This window comes from Conger conger, chromosome 13, assembly GCF_963514075.1.
Source record: "Conger conger chromosome 13, fConCon1.1, whole genome shotgun sequence".
In the NCBI taxonomy this organism is placed as follows: domain Eukaryota; kingdom Metazoa; phylum Chordata; class Actinopteri; order Anguilliformes; family Congridae; genus Conger; species Conger conger.
Genome location: NC_083772.1, coordinates 5,988,087 through 6,010,298, shown reverse-complemented (window position 1 = coordinate 6,010,298; position 22,212 = coordinate 5,988,087). Strand labels below are relative to the sequence as shown.

At 41.8% G+C, this 22,212-nt stretch overlaps 1 protein-coding gene across 1 annotated transcript; it reads left to right on the top strand.

Annotated features, from left to right (window-relative positions):
- The first annotated feature begins 222 nt into the window (after positions 1 to 222).
- LOC133108710 (sodium- and chloride-dependent GABA transporter 2-like) lies at positions 223 to 20,656 on the top strand. Its single transcript, XM_061218394.1, has 15 exons — positions 223 to 408; positions 4,319 to 4,510; positions 4,862 to 4,996; positions 5,891 to 6,031; positions 9,423 to 9,513; positions 10,023 to 10,155; positions 10,341 to 10,475; positions 10,619 to 10,722; positions 10,875 to 10,999; positions 13,798 to 13,910; positions 14,814 to 14,951; positions 15,230 to 15,332; positions 15,947 to 16,047; positions 19,437 to 19,607; positions 20,165 to 20,656. Exons 2-15 carry the CDS (start codon positions 4,339 to 4,341, stop codon positions 20,276 to 20,278), a joined length of 1,776 nt encoding a protein of 591 aa, XP_061074378.1. The 5' UTR covers positions 223 to 408; positions 4,319 to 4,338; the 3' UTR covers positions 20,279 to 20,656.
- The last annotated feature ends 1,556 nt before the right edge of the window (positions 20,657 to 22,212 follow it).

The window sequence follows — 22,212 nt, the reverse complement described above, 5'->3', positions numbered from 1 at the left end:
GTTTCCCCCTCGTTATTGTCCCATTACCCTTTCATGTGTTTCACCTGATATTCATTCGTTAGACCGCCCTCACTCCCATGCCCCGCCTAGTTTGTCTCATTTCCCTGGGTATTTATACCTGTCCTTTTCAGTCGCACGGGGCTAGTTCGTCTTGTCCTGTTTCTGTTGCCGAGCCCTTGATTCCTTCCCCAGTTCTAGCCTCCTTGTTTGCTTGCCCCTGCCCTGGTTCCCGAGTCCTTGCCCTTGCCCTTGCCCTTGTTTATCTGGTTTTCCTGTTTTGACCCCTGCCTGCTTCCCTGGACTATTCTTTGTGTTTTGTGGATTTCTGTACATCTGCCTGTTTGGACTGACCCCCTGGATTTTGACCGTGGCTTGTTTTGTGACTACGCTCTGTCTGTCCCATCACCTGTGAGTAAACTTGCCATTTTCCACACCCCTGTGTCTGCTTCTGGTTCCTCTGTCCTCCCTGCCGTAACAGCAGGGTTAAGGGCCTTGCTCAAGGGCCCAACGGCTGTGTGGATCTTATTGTGGCTACACCGGGATTAGAACCACCGACCTTGTGTGTCCCAGTCATTTACCTTAACCACTACGCTACAGGCCGCCCCTGTAAAGTACAAGTAAAGTAATGAATGCAGTAAGTGTATAAAAGAGAAGGACAGAAATATTTTTAAAATTCAAAAATGCGAAAAATGCCAAATCCGAAAAATAAATATAGATAAGTGTCAAAACATTTAAGATTGATGGAGCTATCAGGCTCCAAATGAATCACATACAGCCTACAACTGTGCAAAAGGCTTAGGCTTAACTAATCTGTTAAGTGAAGATCTTTCAAAAACAATTAAATGAGAACTTTCAAAATATCTGAACATTTTCTAGAAAGAGCAACAAAGAGTTAGACTAAATTAAATCAATATTTGCCGTGACCACCCTTCGCCTTTAAAACCGTGCCAGTTCTCTTGGTACATTACCATACAGTTTTAGGCAGTTTGGAATTCGTCTTGTGCAGACTGGCTGTCTCGCTCAGTTGCTTCTGGCTCTCTGGGAAAATTAACCAGAAGAAAATTAACCTGTTAATGGGAAATACACATATTTTTTAAATATTGGAAATATCAAATTGGCTCTTTTCTACTGACACATGAACAGGCAACAGAAAACATAAATATGTATACACTCAGTGACCGCTTTATTAGGTAGACCTGTACAGAAGCTTGATAATGCAAATATTTAATCAGCAAATCATGTGGCAGCAACTAACTGCATAAAGGCGTGCAGATGTGGTCAAGAGGTCCAGCTGTTTCTCAGACCAAATGGGGAAGAAATGTGATCTCAGTTACTTTGACTTTTCTGTTACATCTAGCCCCCTTATTCCCCAGCCCTTATCCTTGTGGCATTCTGTTTCTTTTACTTTGTTTACTGGATTTCTGGTTTTGACCCCTGCCTGCTTCCCTGGACTCTTCGCTCGTTTTTGTGGTCTTTGTACCTCTGTCCTGTTTTTGGATTGCCTTCCTGGTTTTGACCCATCACCTGTTTGGATTACGCTCTGTCTACCCCTTCTTCTGCCGTCATTAAAACCTGGCATTTTTTCCACACTGCTTCTGGTTCCTCTGTCTTGCTTTTTACTATGTTTACAGGCACACCTTTGATTTGCAATATTATTGTAGTTATAAGTTGGCTGTGACAAATGGATTAAGTGGAAGACTTCATATATAGGCTAATTGCATACAACCATTGTCCATATTTTTATAAAATAAATCTCGCTATTCTTTGTCAAATTTAGTCTACTTAGGAATATTCTGTGCAACCACTGACTTATCCAACTTTTGTTTTCGTGTGTTGTAACTGATTGTGTTCTATAACCTAGCGTTGGGCAGAGCTACATTTTCCAGTAGCCTATTTCCATGAAGTAGAAATGAAGTAGAATTGCATTTTTTACATATAAAATGAAGACAAAGTAACGTTCATTTGTGCACAGATATCAGTCTACCTGCTGCAACTATAACACCAAGCAGCCTGAAACATTTCTGGTCACAGCCGTCTAACAGCTCTGCAAAGCCTTTTTATACTATTTTATTTTTATTCATGTTTTCATTTCAATGTACATTTTTCTTTTTATATTCTATATTCTCCCTGTGTTTATGTTTTCATTTTAATTCTTTTTATTTTTATGTTTAAAAATCAATGTTTTAAACCTTTATAACTGATTATGATTGCTGTGCTATGATTGCTTTCCTCTGTTTTTGCCTTTTGTTTTTAGCATTCCTGTCAAGCACTTTCAGCTGCAGTCTGCATGTACAGCTATTATTATTATAATTATTATTATTATTATTGTTATTATTATTATTATTATTATTATATAAAGCTCGCTATTCTTTGTCAAATTTAGTCTTAGTTTAGGACACAGGCTGTTCTGTAACAGCCTGTGGGGCAACATCAGAGAAGGGAAAAGCCTCACCTCTCAGTCTGGCTGTGTGAGTTGTGTTCGCTTCAGCCAGACAATCACTGAGGCGCTCGAAGGCAGAATCTTCGTTCTCTATCAGATAAAAGAAGACGAGCAGCTCACTGACTCGCTGGTGGCCCCAGCTCCTGCTACAGTCTCTGCTGTCTCGTTGCTGTCCCACACCCGAACAGTGTGCCGTTCCAGGCTAAGAGGTCCTTGGACTCGGCTAGGAGCGAGACCCAAGGCCCTGATCAGCTCCGCACCATGCTCAACAGAGCCTTGGATTGTAGCGGGTGGGGGGAGGGGGGAGGGGGGGAACGCTGTGGAAGGTGCTTCTCCCGCTCCCCTCCACCTGAGTAACTCCACCTGATCAACATGTTCACCATCCTGGACGTGCTGGTAGGCTCCTCTATGACAAGTACTCCACACTCTTCTCCTGCACATGCTCGCTCCACCATCCCCGTCTGCGGCAACCTAACAAACTGCCCTTCCAGCAGGTCACCATACCAGACCGCCGAGCCACCCTATTCCACGAGCAAAGCCATGCTTTCATCATCCTGTTTCAGTGTTCTGCGTTCCTGTTCCTTGGCCGACTAAATTGGCAGGGATACTAGAGTGAGATCAACTGTTACATTTTGCTTCCCAGGAGCTAGAGTTTTAGATATTGCTGGAGAAGTTCTGCACATAAACATCCATCTGTAAACAAGATTAGTGTCCATGTCTTACCACCTTCAAGCACAGACTGAAGACGCACCTCTTGAAGCTGCACCTCTCCCCGCCCCTCCCTACCTGCCTGCCTGTAAACCTTGACTGTTGTCTTTATTTGTTTTATTCACTTGTCTTATTAGGATGATACCTTTGCTAGTTTTGTTTGGCTAGATAAGCTGTATATTCAGATATTTGCGTAGTACGGTATTAAGTAATACTTATCCCTGGTTATGGGTATGCACTTTGCACTTTGTTGTACGTCGCTTTGGATAAGAGTTTCTGCCAAGTGCCATTAATGTAATGTAATGTAATGCCAGACCAAGGACACCTCATTTCAACAGTGCGAATTGCTTAACCATGATTTTATCTGTCTTTTTAACATCCTGGTAATTTACAGTTCTAGCCCCCGCTCTCTGGAACCACCTCCCATTACACATTAGGTCAGCTGCATCTGTTTAATGTTTTAAAGACGTATTTTTATAGGTCAGCTTTTTATTCTTACTTATTTTTATTTCTCTTTTGTACATTCCTTCTTATTATTATCATTTTATGCCTGTATATATTTTTATGTTTTGCATTAGAAGCATTTCTTTTAAAATCCAATGTTTGTAAATGTGATTTGCTCTTTCATACTTGCTATTTTTGGGTTGTGTGTATGTTCATGTATGTTTTCTCATGATGGGAAGCCCTTTGTAAACTCTGTTTTGAAAAGTGCTAAATAAATAAAACTTAATTTACTTATTTACAAAGCCACATTGTAGCAGTCTAGAACTTGGGCTGATCTAATATTAAATAAGATGACTTTATTTCAGTTAGTATGCATTTCTGCAATTACTTTTGGTCACCTAAAATTGGGGTGATTATTTATAAAAAGTGTCATAATTCCTACAAGGTTAACCCAATATTGATGTAGAAACCCTGCTTGTTAGCTGGAGTACAGAGCAAAAACAACAAGAAATGTGTCAGTGTCCAAATACTTATGGACTGCAGTGTAGTTTTAAGACGCTACAATTTTTCTTAATACAGTTTCTGATTAGCTCACTTTATACATCATGTTTTCAGAACAGCTTGTCACTCATTGGTTAGTGACCAGTATACACTGTGTAGAGGTGTCTCAGTCAGCAGGTACAGTAAAACATCAGCCTCTGTTTGATCTCCGCTCACTGTGTCTAGACAGAACATAATCAGAGAGTATGGAACGGTCAGCAGAAGGGATGAAGAAGGAGAGGGAGACTGCAGAAAGGCCATTGGAGGAGAGGGGGCAGTGGGGGAGTAAGGTGGAGTTCCTCCTGGCAGTGGCAGGGAGCATAGTGGGGCTGGGAAACGTGTGGAGGTTCCCATACCTCTGCTACAAGAATGGCGGCGGTGAGTGGGAATATCAGTGAGAGAGAGAGAGATCAGGAGAGAGACTGTGAGTGTGAATAAGTGTGACTGAGTATGTCAATGAATCTGAGTAAGCATGAGCTTAAATGAACTTTTCGTTTGATTTATATGTTAAAAGTACCTGTAAACGTACTATGCTCTAAATGAGTATTAATTTACATAATTGCTTATTCTGAATGGTGAATTGTTTAGTGCTTAGTCTGTTTAGTACTTAGTCACAGATTGCTAACAATCTGAAACTAAACATCTCTGGTTTTGTTCAAATACCAGTTGTGGGACTGGTGATTGAAGATTTATCTTGAATGTTAACTTTGATTGTGGTTGTGTCTGCAGGAGCATTCCTTGTGCCATATCTGGTCTTTGTGGTGACCTGTGGGATACCCCTGTTCCTGCTGGAGACTGCCATGGGGCAGTACACCCGGGAGGGGGCCATCACCTGCTGGAGGAAGCTGTGCCCATTGGCTGAGGGTGAGAGGCCAGAAACCTCTGTGGGCAAATGGGTAAACCTGAGATCACTTTGGCTTTGCCAACAGGGAGCAATGGAGAGAAGAGACAAATCTCCCTGTGTGGCCAGTGTGAGTTCAGTTCTGCAAATTTCCAAACTCAATTAGTACATATAAAATGCAAACTGTGAAAATACTGTGTTGCTATTAGTGAGAAATGGTTATTAATTGTGGCTCTAGACTCTTCTATTGTTTTGATCACCCCTGATGGTCAGGCCAATTTCCGTTTCTATGTGTCCAGTTGCCTTGCATCCAAGTATGGAGAGGTGCCCTGAGGTCAGTAAATACACTGGGAGCAAATGGGTAATCAGCAGTAGGGTTACAGCCCTGCAGGGCAGCGCTCAGTTAACAACAGAGTAGGGGAATTGAATGTTCTCCAAAACCAAAGTTCACCTGTGAAAATTAATCTATTATAACTGACACTGCCACCGTGCACTATTACATCAGAATCAGTGAGGCTAAGAGGTGGACTCTACTCTTATGGGGGGAAATGGGGTAATTGCACAGGAAGAAATATTCACAATATATTACTGATTATTGGTGATATGCTCAGAATGTCTGTCAAGGCAGAAGACATCAGTGTTATTATCAGGAGTGTCATTGTGAAGAGGAACCACAGCAGGCATGTGCATAACCATTGATTGCACAAGTTGCTGTTCATTACATTACATTACATTACATTACATTAATGGCATTCGGCATTTGGCTCCTATTCAAAGCAACGTATAGTTGATTAGACTAAGCTAAACTCTCCCCTGGAGCAATGCAGGGTTAAGGGCCTTGCCGTTCAAACCAATTATTGGCATTACCAGCTGTTAATTGAGTGTGTCCATGTGTGGTATATCTGTATTTGTTTCAGGGGTTGGCTATGCAGGTCAGCTGATCCTGATTTACAATGTCATCTGTTATATGATCATCCTGGCCTGGGCCCTCTTCTACCTCTACTTCTCCTTCAGCTCTGAGCTGCCCTGGGCCAGCTGCTCCAACACCTGGAACTCAGGTAAAGTGAGTGAAATGTTTTTGTACATTCTATAGCTCCACCTGCAGAACACACTGCAGGCGCATAGTGTTTTATGTCAGGCGTTAAGGTCTTACTCATGGTCCCATCAGCTGTGCGGATCTTATTGTGGCTACACCAGGATCTTGACCCACCTTAGCCACTAGGCTATAGGCTGAACAACCTGATGATCATTACACTTTAAAATAGAAAATAAATGAAGATAAAATAAAAAGCATCCACTGGAACAAGAAGCACAGCCACAACAGTCACAGTTCTTCCCATTTCTATGAAAACTTTACACTGGAAGCGGATCACCTCTAGTCCTCCTGTTATGTACGGCACTGAGGACCCAGACGCAGACCAGGGGATAATCCAAAAACGTTGTTATTTATTCCGAGTTCATAAACCAAGAGATCCAAGACAATGCCAAAAACAAAAATAGCAAAAGGCAAAAAGGCAAAAAGGTCAAAAATCCAGTAAATCAAATGGCAAAAGTACAAAAGGACCCAGGCAAAAATCGAAGTCACTGAAACAAGATAATCAAAAACCAGGAGAGCAGTTGGGCAAACAAAACAAGGCAAGCTCGAAAATCGAAGTCAAAGGGGTGTCTTCAGGAATCTCAATATATAGGCGTACAAGGAATTTGGCTCTAGAAATGATCAACGTTCTGACAATGGGTGAAACGGAGACTGAGGTTTAAATACATGAGGGAAGGTGACAATCTAGGCGGGGCTGGGGAGAAGGTGGACTAAACAAATAGACAACAGGTGGTGTGTATGTGTGTGTGTGTCTCGTCAACAGTGTAGTTGGCTAACTACAGTAGCGAACCACAGAACTAAATGCAGTTGGTTCATGACCTTAGCTACAGTTTAGAGGAGGCTACTTGTAGCCTGTGCTTCTCTCAGTATTTTGTATTTTATAGATTTCCATCCATTGAGTATGAATCCTGTAAATAGTTTTTTAAGCTTGGCTAAAAAAATATTTTGTTGATTGTATTCAAATAAAATCTCTGATTTTAACATTCTTATTGAGCACAGAAGAGTACCTGTTTTGGATAACTAAAAAGTGCTTGTCAAACAGATCAAGAACAATCATATGCATGGTTAATCGATTAACTGGATAAGCAAAGCACACTTAATTTAAATGGTAAATGTCTTAACCGGATAACACCTTTTTTTAAAAAAATTCCGGGATTTTAGCTCGATAATTAGCATAAATAAAACATGAATAAAACACAAAATAATGTTCTCTCTTTGATTGGTGTTGTGGGTAGCCTACAGCAGTGGATTCATACAATTTATTGCGAAATTAACATGATTGCCAGAACAACGACTCAAACACAGTGTGAGTAGGCTGTCACAAAGAGATTACCAGGAACCATGTGCAGCTAGTAAACAGGAACGACACAGGATGAGCAGTTTGTCATGAAGGGACAGGTGAGGGTCAGAGTCCAGGCAGACAGGGTGATGAAGAGCAGGCGAGACCAAGTCAAATGGAGGTGAGGGTCTAAACCAGGAGATCAGTCTGAGAGAAAAGGCAGGAATTGAGATGGGGCCTGGAAGAGGAGAAGGGCGGTGGACCACCGGCTGGGCGAAGGGACTGGAACAGGACTAGGAGCAGGCTTGGAAGCAGGACAGGAAAATGAGAATCAGGTGTGTGAAACATTAAGAAACACAAATCAGGTGCAGGGGTGTGGAACAGAACGGGTAAAACTCAAAACATGAAAAGGAAGCAGAGACACGGGACGTGACAGTGGGCGCTGTCAACATTTTGAATCGCTTAATCTGCAAAAACTACATGATATAATGTGCAACAAAAAGCATCATGACAAATCTGTAGACAAATCTCTCATTTAGGGGAAAACGTAATCCTATAAATGCAAGTGTGATTCAATCAGAAAAGAGCATATTGCACAGCTTGAATGATTACTAAGGAAATGATGCCTCTTAATTTTGTTTCAGGCATACTATGCAGGATTTCTTTCCTTGCTTTGCTCCTGTGTTTATATCATAGACCGCATTCTCCCCCATTCTCAACCCTGTCTACACACCCACAAGATCATTCTGGCTCGTGTTCTGGCTAGGTCTTGGTAGGTTTGTAGCTCCGTTTCAGATTGCCATGTGCAGCGATGGACTAAGAAAACCACAATCTAATGATTCAATTGAATTAAAACATTCAATTCAATTTTATTTTATTTGTATAGGGCCTTTGTCGCAAAGCAGCTTTACAGAATTAGAAAAAGTACATAAATGTCCAGTAACTTGAAGCACAGATGGCAGGAACACCAATGGGTGTCACTGTCAGGCAAGGGGACAGCCTTGGTGCTACAGCCGAATCAACAGTAGAGAACGGAGAGGTCTTGTTGGTGTATAGGTCTTGATAAGGGATTGAATATATACAGGGGCTGATCCCTTAACTGCCTGGTATGCGAGCACCAAAGTTTTAAATTTGATGCGAGCCATAACAGGCAGCCAGTGGAGGTTGCAGAGCAGGGGGGTGACATGTGAATGTCTGGGAACATTGAATACCAGATGGGCTGCAGCATTCTGGATCAGTTGTAGGGGTCTGATGGCAGATGCTGGAAGGCCAGCCAGCAGAGAATTGCAATAGTCCAGGCGGGACAGGACCATTGCTTGAACAAGGAGCTGAGTGGAGTAGGTGGTGAGAGGTTTACAAAGTTTTTTACAGCCACTAATCTAAAGTGGGAACTGTTCTTAAGTTTAATATGCATGGCCTACTTTTTTCAGTTTCTCACCTGTTGAGCATGAGCAAGCACAGACAAAAAAAATATATAATGGAATGATGACAAATTTTATCGCATGAAATTGCAAAAACAAATTCTACCTAAAATATCTTGGCATGAAATTTACTTTTTTGAACCAAAGTTGGTAAACTTCTAAGCACAACCACACACCCATGTAAGCATCCCATGTAAGCATTTAAACATGAAATTCTCCTAAACATAACAGACAAATTATGTATATTGCCAATCACCTGTTGCCCCCCACAAAACACTCGCCTGTTCAGCTAAACATGGTATTCCCTTCAACAGAACACCCCCGTATCGCCCGTTACCGAATAAGCCCCCAGTCCCAACTATTGTGTCATTAGGAATAGACTTATCTGTACAGTTTTGCAATGTCAAGAACGAGTCGCCAAAGGGGCCTATTAGGATGTATTCTTGAAAATCATTGATGCTATTATATAAGTGAAAAGTAAGAAGGGAATGTCAACTGAGGTGGAGCAGCACTCCAGTGTCCTACAGTATATGCTCTTACAGGTGGGCGGGTAGCATTGGAGACGTTACTGTCTGTCAAAGCCAGTAAAATGAAATGCTTCTGCTGAGGTCATGACTGGTGTCATTCCCTATTGGCGACTCTTTGTGCTTCAGATCACTGTGTGGATTTCTCCAATCAAAACCTCACCGCAAACTGGACCCAACAGCCCAACAGCTCATCTTCTGCAGCCACCGAGTTTTGGGAGTAAGTCTGCAGGGCTTACTGTAGGGCTGCACCTCCTACAGTACTCAGGGTTATAGAACTGGGAAACCAGAGATTGTGGGTTCAAATCTTTGCTAAGAGATAGACCATTTCTTCTGTAAATATCCAGTTGTATAAATGTATGTAAATTGTAAAAATTGCTCTGGATAATAGTGCCTGCTAAGATAAATAAATCAGGTGATGGGTAAGGACATAGTTTTCAGTGTATGTGGAGATGGAGCACATTAGCCTAGTTTCACCTTTTTGCATTTATGTGTGTGCAATAATTCCTTCTGAACCATAAGAGTGAATCCATAAGTGGAGAAAATGTTCATTATTTGTGTACGTGGTTGGGCCAGGGTGCAAGGGGTATGCAGAGAATCATGGCTCCTACACTGGAATAAATGTAAATATTTTAGATGTAAATTAAGCTGTTAAAATGAATATTTCTCTTTTTTCTCTCTGCTTTCCATTTCGCTTATTTTCTCTCCCTCCTCCTCTCCCCCTCCCAGGAGACGTGTGCTGCTGATCTCGGGGGGCATTGAGGAAGTGGGCAGTGTGAGGTGGGAGCTGCTCCTGTGTCTCATCATGATATGGGTCATCTCCTACTTCTGCATCTGGAAGGGAGTGAAGTCTACAGGCAAGGTCTGTCCCCGATTTACTGAGGGGTGCAGAACTTGAATTTAACAAAATCAAAAATGGACATCCAGTATAAACCAGACTGACATTTTGTATTTATTTTTTCATACTTTTTTATGAATTTATTTATAATATTTCTCCATAGAAATGAACCAGCATTTCTCTCTCTCTTTCTCTCTCTCTTCCACCAGGCAGTTTATTTCACAGCTACATTCCCATATCTGATGCTTTTGGTGTTGTTGATACGAGGGCTAACTCTACCTGGAGCTCTGCAGGGGGTGGAGTTCTACCTGTACCCTGACCCCTCCCGCCTGGCAGACCCACAGGTAAGTACTCCATAACAGCTCTGCACCTTTTCATCTTGTCACAGCAAAATGTCTCTTTCCTAATTTCACCCAGCCAGGGAACAAATGCTTTCCTCTGTGTTAAGCAACACCCAATGTGTTCAAGGTTTGTGATGTCACTGCAGGTGTGGATGGAGGCAGGAGCTCAGATCTTCTTCTCCTACAGTCTTGGAGTGGGTACTCTGACTGTGCTGGGTAGCTACAACACTTATAACAACAACTGCTACAAGTAAGGCCCAAGCTTACCCACAGTACACTAAGGGTCAGGTTCCTAACCATAAATATGTCCAGTGTAATGCTCAGATACCAACACACATCATGCATGCCAAAGAAATGAGGGCTGGTCAGAGAATGTTTAGCCTCCTGGTGGTGTTTCTACAGGGACAGTTTATGGCTATGTCTGCTGAACAGCGGGACCAGCCTGGTGGCAGGATTTGCGGTCTTTTCTGTACTGGGGTTCATGGCACATGAGCAGGGTGTCCCCATAGAGGAAGTGACAGAATCAGGTATAGTATGTCAAAACAAATGATGAGGACATGACAAATATATAAAAATATAATTTGGTTAAGGCTGTGGTGCATGGATGAGCCTCATGACCTTGATTCGAATCCAGACCGTGACAGTGCCGACTGTGGGAAATGGACTGCATTCATACACTCAAAGAGCACTTTATTAGGAACATTTTTACTTTATTACACCTACTTATTCATGTGATTATCTCATCTGCCATTTCTGTGGAGATAGTACAATGCATACAAACATGTAGATGCAGGTCAGAAGCTTCAGCTAATGTTCACATCAACCATCAGAATGGGGAGAAATGTGATCCAAGTGACTGTGGAATGATTGTTGCTGGCAGACAGGGTGGTTTGAGTATTTCAGAAACTGCTGATCTCCTGGGATTTTCACACACACTAGTCTCTGGAGTTTGCAAAGATAATAAAACTGGTGAGCAGCAGTTCTGCAGATACAAATGCCTTATACGTCAGAAGAGAATAGCCAGCTGACAGGAAGACAGTAATGCAAATAACCACATATTACAACAGTGGTATGCAGAAAAGCATCTCTGAACATACAGCACATCATAACTCATCATAACAAGTGGATAGTCTACAGCAGAAGTAAAAAAAAAAAAAGTAATAAATACCTAATAAAGTGCTCACTTTAGTGAGAGTATATCGCTTTTATCCACGGCACTTTACACTTAATATCTCTCAATCACCCATTTATACACACTCAAAATACAGATCCATGTTTCAGCTCTCAATCTGTTTATACTGTTTTGCTGCAGCAGGAAGAAAGCACCTATGCCACCAATGATTCCGAACAGTGGCAACTCCCATGACAAATACAAAGAACATTTTTCCAGATCACTTATGTTTGTTCTGTGTGTGCAAAGTTTAATTCCCTCCGTTTTCATGAAAAAATGGTAGTCGAGGTGCCACTTATACAATCCATTTCAGCATGAAGTGACATGGTAATGGTGCTCCCCTGTGACAGTGAGGTGTGGAAGCTGTTGCTAACGAGAGACTATGAACCGGGCAGGCTTATACGGCTCAGCCAAAAGTGTTCCTTGTAAAATTGTTCACACACGTACACACATCATTTTATATAGACGGTATCAGATTAACCAAATAAAGATTTAACCCCTCAAGTATCACCACTTTTCTTGGCACAAGCTTGAAAATGACATACCCAAATAAAATGGTTACTATTCTTGAACCCTTTTCACTCCAGACATAATCTTGGTATCTGAAAGGTTACCCTTTGGGGTTTGTTTTCCAAGAGTCAATTACTCCAGATATTACTAAAACAAAGTTACAGAAGCTCAAACAGTGGAAGTGAAAGCTTTTTCTCTCACTGAAAAGATGTTCTGTTTTTGACTGGATACTGATTATTGTTGCTGTGGCTGGTGCACTTAGAAACAGAATGGAGCCAAGCCAAGCACACTAGACAAATCCCCTTTCAAATTTGAAGAAAATATCACCTAAAATGAGCATTCTGCATCATTTCTTCAAATCTATTTTTGTCTAGGCAATTTTCTAAAAATGACATTTGGAGACTCCAAAAGGATACGTGGAAAAGTAATTATATTATGGGTCTAATGATGTGTAAAATACTGCATTTTGCTCACTAAACTATACAATTATACTTTTGATCCTGAAAAAACATTTGCACTTCCCCCCATCTCTCCCAACTCCCCTCTCCTCATACAGCAACAGCTCAAGAAGATCATTAAAAATAAGTACAATAATCACAATAATATAATCTTGTATACGATATTCATTACATTTACATTTACATTTTAGTCATTTGGCAGATGCTTTTAATCCAAAGCGACTTACAAGTGCATAGATTCTTCCACAAGTTAAAGCAACACATCCAAAACTAGTTAAATACACATGAAGTGCTGTTCTAAACATACAGTCATCATAAGTGCAAATCAGGGGGAATCAGGAGGTAGGACTAAGGTACAGTTTGAAAAGGTGTGTTTTTAGTCTGTGTCAAAACAGGGGGAAGGATTCTGCTGTCCTGACAGTGGTAGGCAAGTCATTCCACAACTGAGGAACCAGAACGGAAAACAGGCGTGAACGTGCAGCTTGCCCGCCAGGTGCTCATAGTGAGACTAAAGACAAATAAGGCAGCATTTTGACTAACCTTAGTTCTTTTTTAACCTTAGCACGCATATTACAATATTCTTCCTTATTACTCCCAGTACTGTCCTTTTTATAGTATTCCTTTTTATACATATAGCTTTATTCACCCACTGCAGAGACTGCTATTTCAACATACTTTTCTGCACCTTTGGAATGAATTTACACTGGGCATCATGTATAACACTTTTGAACCTGCCCCACTTTTCATTCACAGTTCTGCAATCAAGAACTTGCTCCAAGTGTACATTACTTAAATTTTATCACATCTTTTTAAAATTGGCACAACTACAATGAAACATCTGGGACTTTCTTGGTCCCTCTTAATTTGCCAAAGTACATCAAACCTTATTGTGGAATGATCACTTGTCCCAAGTGGTTCCATTATCTTTATACCGCAAATTCTGTCAGTGTCAAAAAAGGTCATTTATAAAATACTTTTTTCTGTTTTTCCCTGTCTAGTCACCATATTCCAGTTCATATTTGGGTAATTGAAGTCTCCCATGATAATAGTCTCATCTCCCTGACTATTTATAATTGACATCTGTATTAACGTACAGTATGTAAAAAGGTAATCTGCGGAAGGTGCTCTGCATCACAGCAACACTTTCTTTACTCTCTTCGTTTCCCATGTTCTCCTCTGCTCCCAGGACCTGGTCTGGCATTCATTGCGTACCCCCAAGCGGTAGCAATGATGCCCCTACCTCAGCTGTGGGCCACCTGCTTCTTCATCATGATCATTCTGTTGGGCCTGGACACTCAGGTAATCAGTTTCCTGGCTGCAGGTCACCACTCCTGGCTGCTGAGTCTGTGATACTGCTGCCACTAATGTCTGTGGCCATGTTTACTTCTAGATTTTGCTTGCAAGGCATAATGCTGGGTTACCAGAGATCACTTGCCAAGCAACCTGGACAACATTTCAAGGTGTTTGCTATGGTATTCCTTGGTGGTTGCTAGGGTGTTGCTAGGTAGTTGGTGAGGTGTTGCTAAGGTGTTAATAAGTGGTTGCTAGAGTGTGCTAGGTGGTTGCTAAGGTGTTGCAAGGCGGTTGCTAGGGTGTGTTAGGTGGTTGCTAGGGTGTTGCTAGGTGATTGTTGAGATGTTCCTAGGTGGTTGCTAGGGTGTTGCTACGTGGTTACTAACACCTAAAGTTGTTAACATTGTGAGAATCAGTGTGAAATGCTGAACATTTTGATGAATAATATATGTATGTAGATTAAAAAATGTTTTAAAAATGTTTAAAAAACATGTCCAAAAAAACTGCCACCATTCATTTCAATGACAGGAAATTCATTGAAATCATTCAAAAAGTATAAAACATCAATCAATCAATACGAAAAGAAATAGCACACCATTGTTCAGAAACTTGAATAGTTTAAAGTTTCTTGGGGAAAGTATGCCCAAGTAGTTCAGTGCTGAAAAACTGTGGAGAATAAAGAGTGGAGATAACATAAGCTTACAGCTAGTCCACTAATAAACTTTAATTTCAAATAACAGTAGTGTGTTGCTTCGCAATTACACTAATACAGATGTATTTGTGGATAGTTTCTCACAAGCAGGAAAGCATTACTGTTTGTCAATCTCTCTCATCCGTTACTTATCCTCTTTTCCCTCTATCTCCCTTTCCTCTCTCTGGTGATCCTTGTGCTGTATGTCTGTTGTTCAGTTTGTGGGCTTGGAGGTGGTGATGACATCGGTGACGGACCTGTTTCCCAAAGTACTACGGAGGTCTGGGCGCAGAGAGATCTTCCTCCTGCTCTTCTGCCTCACCTGCTTCGTCTTGGAGCTGGTGATGGTCACACAGGTGAGAAGACAGCTGGAGAGAGATATGAGGCTATGTGACCGTCCCATATTCGACAGTGTTATTCAATGTCTCTGAATTCTCACCTGCTCAGAATAAAAAATCTGTTGTTATGGAAAACTGCCATTTATTCTGCTTTGTTTAACCCAGTTTTAGTGCTCATAGTCAACCCCTGAAGGTGATGCCTGATATTAATGTTGGCAGCAAATCTCTGAACTCCGATCTCTCCTTCTTTTTTTCCAATAATATCTAATCTTGTAATTTCCCATTCTGTCCACCAGGGGGGGATGTATGTGTTCCAGCTCCTGGACTACTATGCCTGTAATGGGGTCTGTATGTTCTTTGTGTGTGTGTTCAAGGTTCTCGCCATGGGCTGGCTGTTTGGTGAGTGCAGGGCTTTGCTGCCTGGATTTAGGAAGATAGCTGGCTGTTAACACATTACTGCACAAAACAGTGTATCTTCCAACAAACTGTACCTTTCCAATGCAACACTGGGAATAGAAAATAAAAAATGGCACTAAATGGAAACAATAGTACACACAATGTACAGAAAAGGTCATGAAAATGGCATTATGTATAAAATACATTTAGGAAAAATACATTAAGAGAATGGTAGATTCTCTCTGAATTTAACCCATATTTAAAAAGGCTGGGGGTTTATATATGCAACAGAACAATTACTGATTTTATTTGGAAAGAAAAAGATATCTAGTGGCAACAGAATAATGCAAATTAATGACCATGGATACCAACAGTCAAAACTCCTTCAAAAGGGGAAACTTTAAGCCAGAGAAAGAGCAATTACACAACACACTGCTCCATTGTGCTTGCAAAACAAAGCATGCAGCCATTTTCAATGCTAATAATGAAAAAGAAAGCAATTTTGGCATCATTATGTTCCCATTCTCTCCCTTTTTTGAGGGTTTCCCCCCCCAGTGGAATCTCCCATTATGCATGACACACTACACTCACCGTTATTCCTGTTTGCCCTGGAGCAGGGGCGGAGCGCATGATGGATGTGATCGAGGACATGACCGGGGAACGGCCCAGCCTCATCTTTAAGCTCTGCTGGCTCTACTTCACCCCACTGGTGACCCTGGTGAGTTTGACTCACCCCCACTGTGGGATGTCCAGAGACAGAGCATCTGCCTGACTCACTTATTACAGGACAACCTCATCATTGCACAACTCAAGCATGTTGCATTTCAGATTTAATAAAACTGAAAACATTCTTCGTACATGTAAGCTTCGTACATGTAGTCTACTCCATTAAGTCCACCAGTCTGCAAGTGTGGGGAAGACTGGATATTTGGATTCCTGTGAAGTCTGGAGAGGCTAAGGCTTCCCGGTCATACAATTCAAGGGGCCCCATGTTGAGTTTCTTGCAGAGAGACCGCTTGGGTGCAGACTTAATTGGATTTACCAGCCAGATGATGAATTAATTACAATAAGGATGAGATGATATTAAAGATGTCAATGAAGCAAAGTAAAAAAAGTTATAGTCTATGTCACAGTATGTAAGACCGAAGTCTGTGAAGACCACGTCCTCTAGTATGGAGTGCAGAGACTGCAGTGATTTGGGTTTAGTAACTAGAGTATACGGTCACTTCCCTGCTCAAAAAACCTACTCTTGACCAAATCCCTCTCCTGTGTCCTCATCTTTCCTGTTGGCTGCCTTCAATACAGTCAACCATGAGATTCTACTCTCATTGCTGACTGGGATGGGTGTCACATGATCTGCACTCGCATGGTTTTCTTCATACCTCTCTGGTCATTCCTACCAGGTGACTTGGAGGGGCTCAGTCTCTGACCCTCACCCCCTACAAACTGGAGTCCCGCAGGGCTCAGTTCTTGGTCCTCTCTTCCTCTCTCTATACACCATGTCTCTTGGTTCTGTTCTTCCTATCTCTTTTCTTACCATTTTTATGCTGATGACACTCAACTCTTTCTTTCCTTCCCTCCCAATACCCAATACCAATATCTCTGCATGCTTGGCTGATATCTCTGCGTGGATGACTTCCCACCACCTGAAGCTTAACCTTGGCAAGACTGAGCCTCTCTACATTCCTGCTAAATCCTCTCCGACAATCAACCTCTCACTGATCATCAAGGACTTTGTAGTATCCTCCTCCCATACAGCCAAGAATCTTGGGGTGACTCTTGATAACCCCCTCACCCTCACTCCCCATATATCCTGCACTGCCAGAACCTGCAGGTTCTTCCTCTATAATATACTCTGTATCCGTCATCTCCTGAAGGAGAAAGCCATCCAGCTTCTTGTCCAGGCACTCGTAATCTCCCGTCTGGATTACTGCAACTCCCTCCTGGCTGGTCTCCCTGCTTGTGCCATCAAGTGAGACAGGTGCGTGGGGGGTTGGACCCAAAATGCATGACTCAGACAAAAGGGGTGAAATAAAGTTTTATTCAGGGAATGTCCAGTGAGTGTAGTCAAAAAACAAACAATGTTCATAGACGTGAAATCCAGCCAAAACCAAAGTACAGTACCGAGGGAGAAGTCTCGTAATCGGTACACCATGCAAAAAGTCCAGTAGCCAGGAAAGCTGTCAGCGGGGCAGAAGTACAGGCAGACGGTAGGCAGGCTCATGGTCAATGACGGTGCAAGAGTCAAGACCGAAGTCTGCTCCGCGGGGCAAAAGCACAAAGACAGCAGGCAAAGTCATGGTACAGGCAAGCAATTGTCAACAAAACAGAAGTCAATAATCAATAAACAGGCTTGGATCGTAACGGGTAGACAATGGCTTGACAAAACCACTAAAGCAGTGCACTGACAAACAGGAGGCAACAATTTTGCAAAGACATGACATGAAACTGAGCTTTATATGCAGGTGTAGACAGGCATAGACAATTTGCTTGAGAGCAGCATGAGAATGGAAATTACGTGTGGAGGATTGACAAGTTAACAAGATAATTAGTAATCGTTAGTAATAAACCTATCCTGCCCTAGCGTTAGTAAATTAGTAAATGACAAGCACAAGAAACGTAAGGTAACATGAACACATGGTTAGAATGTTAGTATTGCCCAATCCTGATCTAAAGTTAGTAGATTAGTAAGAAGACAAGGGAAATTGAAACAATTAGGGAAGCGTGAGTGACAGAAAGGGAGAGAGAGAAAAGCATGAATGCAAGGTTTGCAGAAAGACACGAAAAAGTGTATGCTAATCAGTGAACAGAACAACATAACATGAAACAACATAAATCGTGACATAAGTTTGCGAAATATAACATGAATAAACCACATAACGTGGCAAGACAAGACTAACATTAATTAAATCATAACAACTAAACATGAAACGTAAAATGACATGAAAATTAAATGTAACAAGAAATAAAGCAAAACAACATGGCAAGACTAGACTAACAATACCTGACATGACAATAACGTAACTAAGACAATGACTAAACATGAAACATGACGTGACAAACATGAAACGTGACATCAAGCCCCTCCAGCTGGTGCAGAATGCTGCAGCCCGCCTGACCGCCAGTCAGCCCAGGTCGGCTCATGTCACCCCACTCCTCATTGGCCGACCAGCTCGTCAGGAGCATTTGCGGGTTAGGTGTCTTGCTCAGGGACACTTCGACACAGCCCAGGCGGGGGATCGAACCGGCAACCCTCCGACTGCCAGACAACTGCTCTCACTGCCTGAGCCATGTTGCCCCTAGCTTCCTATTGCTGCACGCATCCGATTCAAGGCCCTAGTGTTGCCATTCCAGGCTGCTAAGGGGACTGCCCCACTTTACATCCAATCTTTAATCACTCCCTACTCCCCAGCTAGACCACTCCGATCTGCCAGCTCTGGTCGCCTTATGGTTCCCTCACTACGAGCACCTGGTGGTCGAGCTGCACGTTCACGCCTGTTTTTCGTTCTGGTTCCTCAATGGGTGAATGACTTGCCTACCACTGTCAGGACCGCAGAACCCCTCCCCATATTTCGACAGACTAAAAGCACACCTTATCAGACTATACCTTAGTCCTCCCTCCTGACACCCCCCCCTTTCGATATCCCTCTTGTCTAACCCTAAGCCTTAATTTAAAAAATGAAAAATAAATAAGAAATAAATTTGCGCTCAACAGAACAGCTCTTCATGCGTGTTTTGCTAGTTATGGATTTGATGCTTTTTTAACCTGTGGAAAAACCTATGCACTTGTAAGTCACTTTAGAATAAAAGTGTCTGCTAAATGACTAAAATGTAAATGTAAAAATGTAAATAACCACATCTTACAACAGCGATATGTAGACAAGCATCTCTGAATGAACAGCATGTAAAACATTGAAGTGGATGGGATACGACAGCAGATGATGAATAAGTCTAAATTTGTCTTGGAAATAGTTTTTGACTGCATAACTGTGTGACCCAGTTTCGACAACTGAACTCCATTTCCTGTCATTTCTATTTCTATGACACAATGGCTGCATGGTGTGTGTGACATTAATAAAACCTTCCACTCTTCCTCCTCTCCTGTAGGGATCCTTCATCTTCTCTGTGGTGAAGTACCAGCCCCTGACCTTTAACCGCTGGTATGTGTATCCAGACTGGGCGTACGTGCTGGGCTGGCTGCTGGCCCTCTCCTCTGTTGTACTGGTGCCGGGGTGGAGTCTGGTCAAGCTCTCCATCAGCACTGGCACTCTCAGACAGGTGAGGCCTGGATCCTGTGTCTCCACAGCTGTGCTGAAAGCTAGTCTTGTTTTCACTGTCCCACCCACTTACCCAGGGCCAACAGTGTTTTACCTAATTACACACACACACACACACACACACACACACACACACACATCAGTAGATATGCAATCAGACTAATTCAAGACAGGTGGACACAGATAGAGGTGTTTGTCCTGTTCAATATGTAGTGAAAAATAGTGTAGAGTCTGTTTCCATTCTTATTCCTACATAGGCAGCACACTATCAGTCATACCTACTGACAGCTTATGCTAGAAAAATGTGCATCTTTTCAAATAAAACCTATTCACTCATGTATTTTATATTAAATATATGATGAGTATGCTATGTCCAAACAATAGGTGGAAGTTGGGTTTCTCTTTACTCTTTTTTTAATTATTTTGTTTTTTTACAAAACTTGATTTTCAATATTTTACAGATCATTGGTGTTATGTACATAGTACTAACATTTCTGATTTATTTGTATAAAACACTTGCTTACAAGATCCCTACCATTATTATTTTTCTGCCGACAGCGATGGTCTCATCTGTGTGACCCTGGTGATGACCTCCCCCTGACCCGGAAGCAAATGGCTGAGCGAGAACATGCAATTACTGCCACAGAGATGGAAGAGTTGATGACCAACTAATTCATACTTTGCAGACAGAGCATGGGTGTTTTTTAACAGGTTGCATCCTGACAACACACCTGATTTTGCTTCCCAACACAACAAAAGTGTGCATTTAAAAATCATATCAGTAACCTAGGGTCATTCTTGTCAGGTATGGCTTTAAATAGAGAGCCATTGTTTTGGTTTTTTACCAAAGAAATGTTTTTGAGCGTTCAATCTTAGCCTTTTCCTCAACTGTGCCCAACTGATGCAAGCAAGTACACAATTGCTTTTTTCAGTACTTTGCAGTCACATAGTTATTTCACAGTGAAATTAATTAAGATATTGTGTGTGAGGTCATGTTAAACAATGTATCATACAAGTAAACAAAGCACATACATTGAAATGCACTGGGATTTCAAATTCTTACAGCCACGTTGTGTTGATGGAATATGACGTCAAGAGTCAAGCTGCATGTCACATTTAAAGACCAAGGTGTCCATTTACTCGCTGAATAGTATGCTCCTGAATATACTTAGCAAATTGTGGAAATAGGTATTTCATCCAGGCATTTTGTACACTCAATTTTAAGAAATGTTGCATACTTTCAGCTTCTAGAGAGGGACCCCAGGCTGCAGGTGGTGGTGGCTTCTGGGCGTTGTTATCAGGGCCATGAGTCTGCCTGGTCAGGGGCACTCCCAAGAGTCCTGGACTGGACAAAATAAATGACACACATGACAAATTGAGGATATTCTGCCCTATCAATCCAGACCCCATCCAGCCTGGAGTCCCCTGAATCATGAACACTTTTTACCACATTATCATTTCTGTGCCTGGATAATGCACAGGCTGTATTATTTATAGAATACAAGATAGTTCTGTTCTGCACCAGATTATCCTAAACCTTAATGCTAAATTATTGTGAAGGGCACATGCTGATCAGCCAGACATATACCGAGACTATAAGTATTCTAATCCCTCCTGTCTTGGCCACTTATCTCAGCAAACAAAGATTAGAAATAATCTTTCTGCAGAAATAAATACCCTTAAAATTGGGTCCGGTATGAAGTGTTTTTCGGACTGCATTACCTCTTTATTACTAGGGTTGATTTGTCCTTTGCAAAGTAATAAACCGAATGTTTTGTGATCTTCCTTTCTTTTCCTTTTTATTTTGTTTTTCCTTTGCTCTGGAAAACTTGGTCTTTGCTTGGCCCATTCTGGATAATCTTTCAATAAGATATAACAGCAGTGGTTAAACTGTCAGATGAGACATACAGTATATGTTATGTACGGTACTGAGGACCCAATGCAGACCGGATAATCCAAAAATGTAGTTTATTCAGTCCAGGTTCAGAGCCAAGAGATCAACAGACTGTACCCAAATCAAAAAGCAAAAGAAAGAAAAACAAGCAAAGGTTGAAAAAAAGAGGTACAAAAAGTGCGGAGGCAAAAATCAAAGTCAAAGCAAAATAACCAAATAAACAGATGGGCAACAAAAACAAGAGGGCAAGGCAAACTCGGAAATCAAATCAAAGAGGTGTCGTATCGGAATCTCGATAAACAGGCGTACTTGAATCTCGGCACTGAATACGATCAACATTCTGATGAAGAACACTGCGAAGACTAAGGTTTAAATACATGAGGGAAGGTGACAATCTCGGCGGGGCTTGGGAGAAAGGTGGGCTAAACAAATAGACAACAGGTGGGAAACATAATGGGGTAATGAATGGGGGAGACTAATAAAGTGGATTGGATGCACATAAACACACACGTAAAACATACAGCTCCGGATTAGGGAGTAGACATTTGCAGAGAGTGAAGATGTAGGGATAGGGAGAGACAGGTGCGAACACTTCACTGAAACTAAGCAAGTAATCAGGGATAGCATAGGAAGGCATATATAGAACAGAGTGGAAGACTATGAGATTACGTTAGTCAGTTAGTTACATGGTTAAATCTAAACTACCCAATTA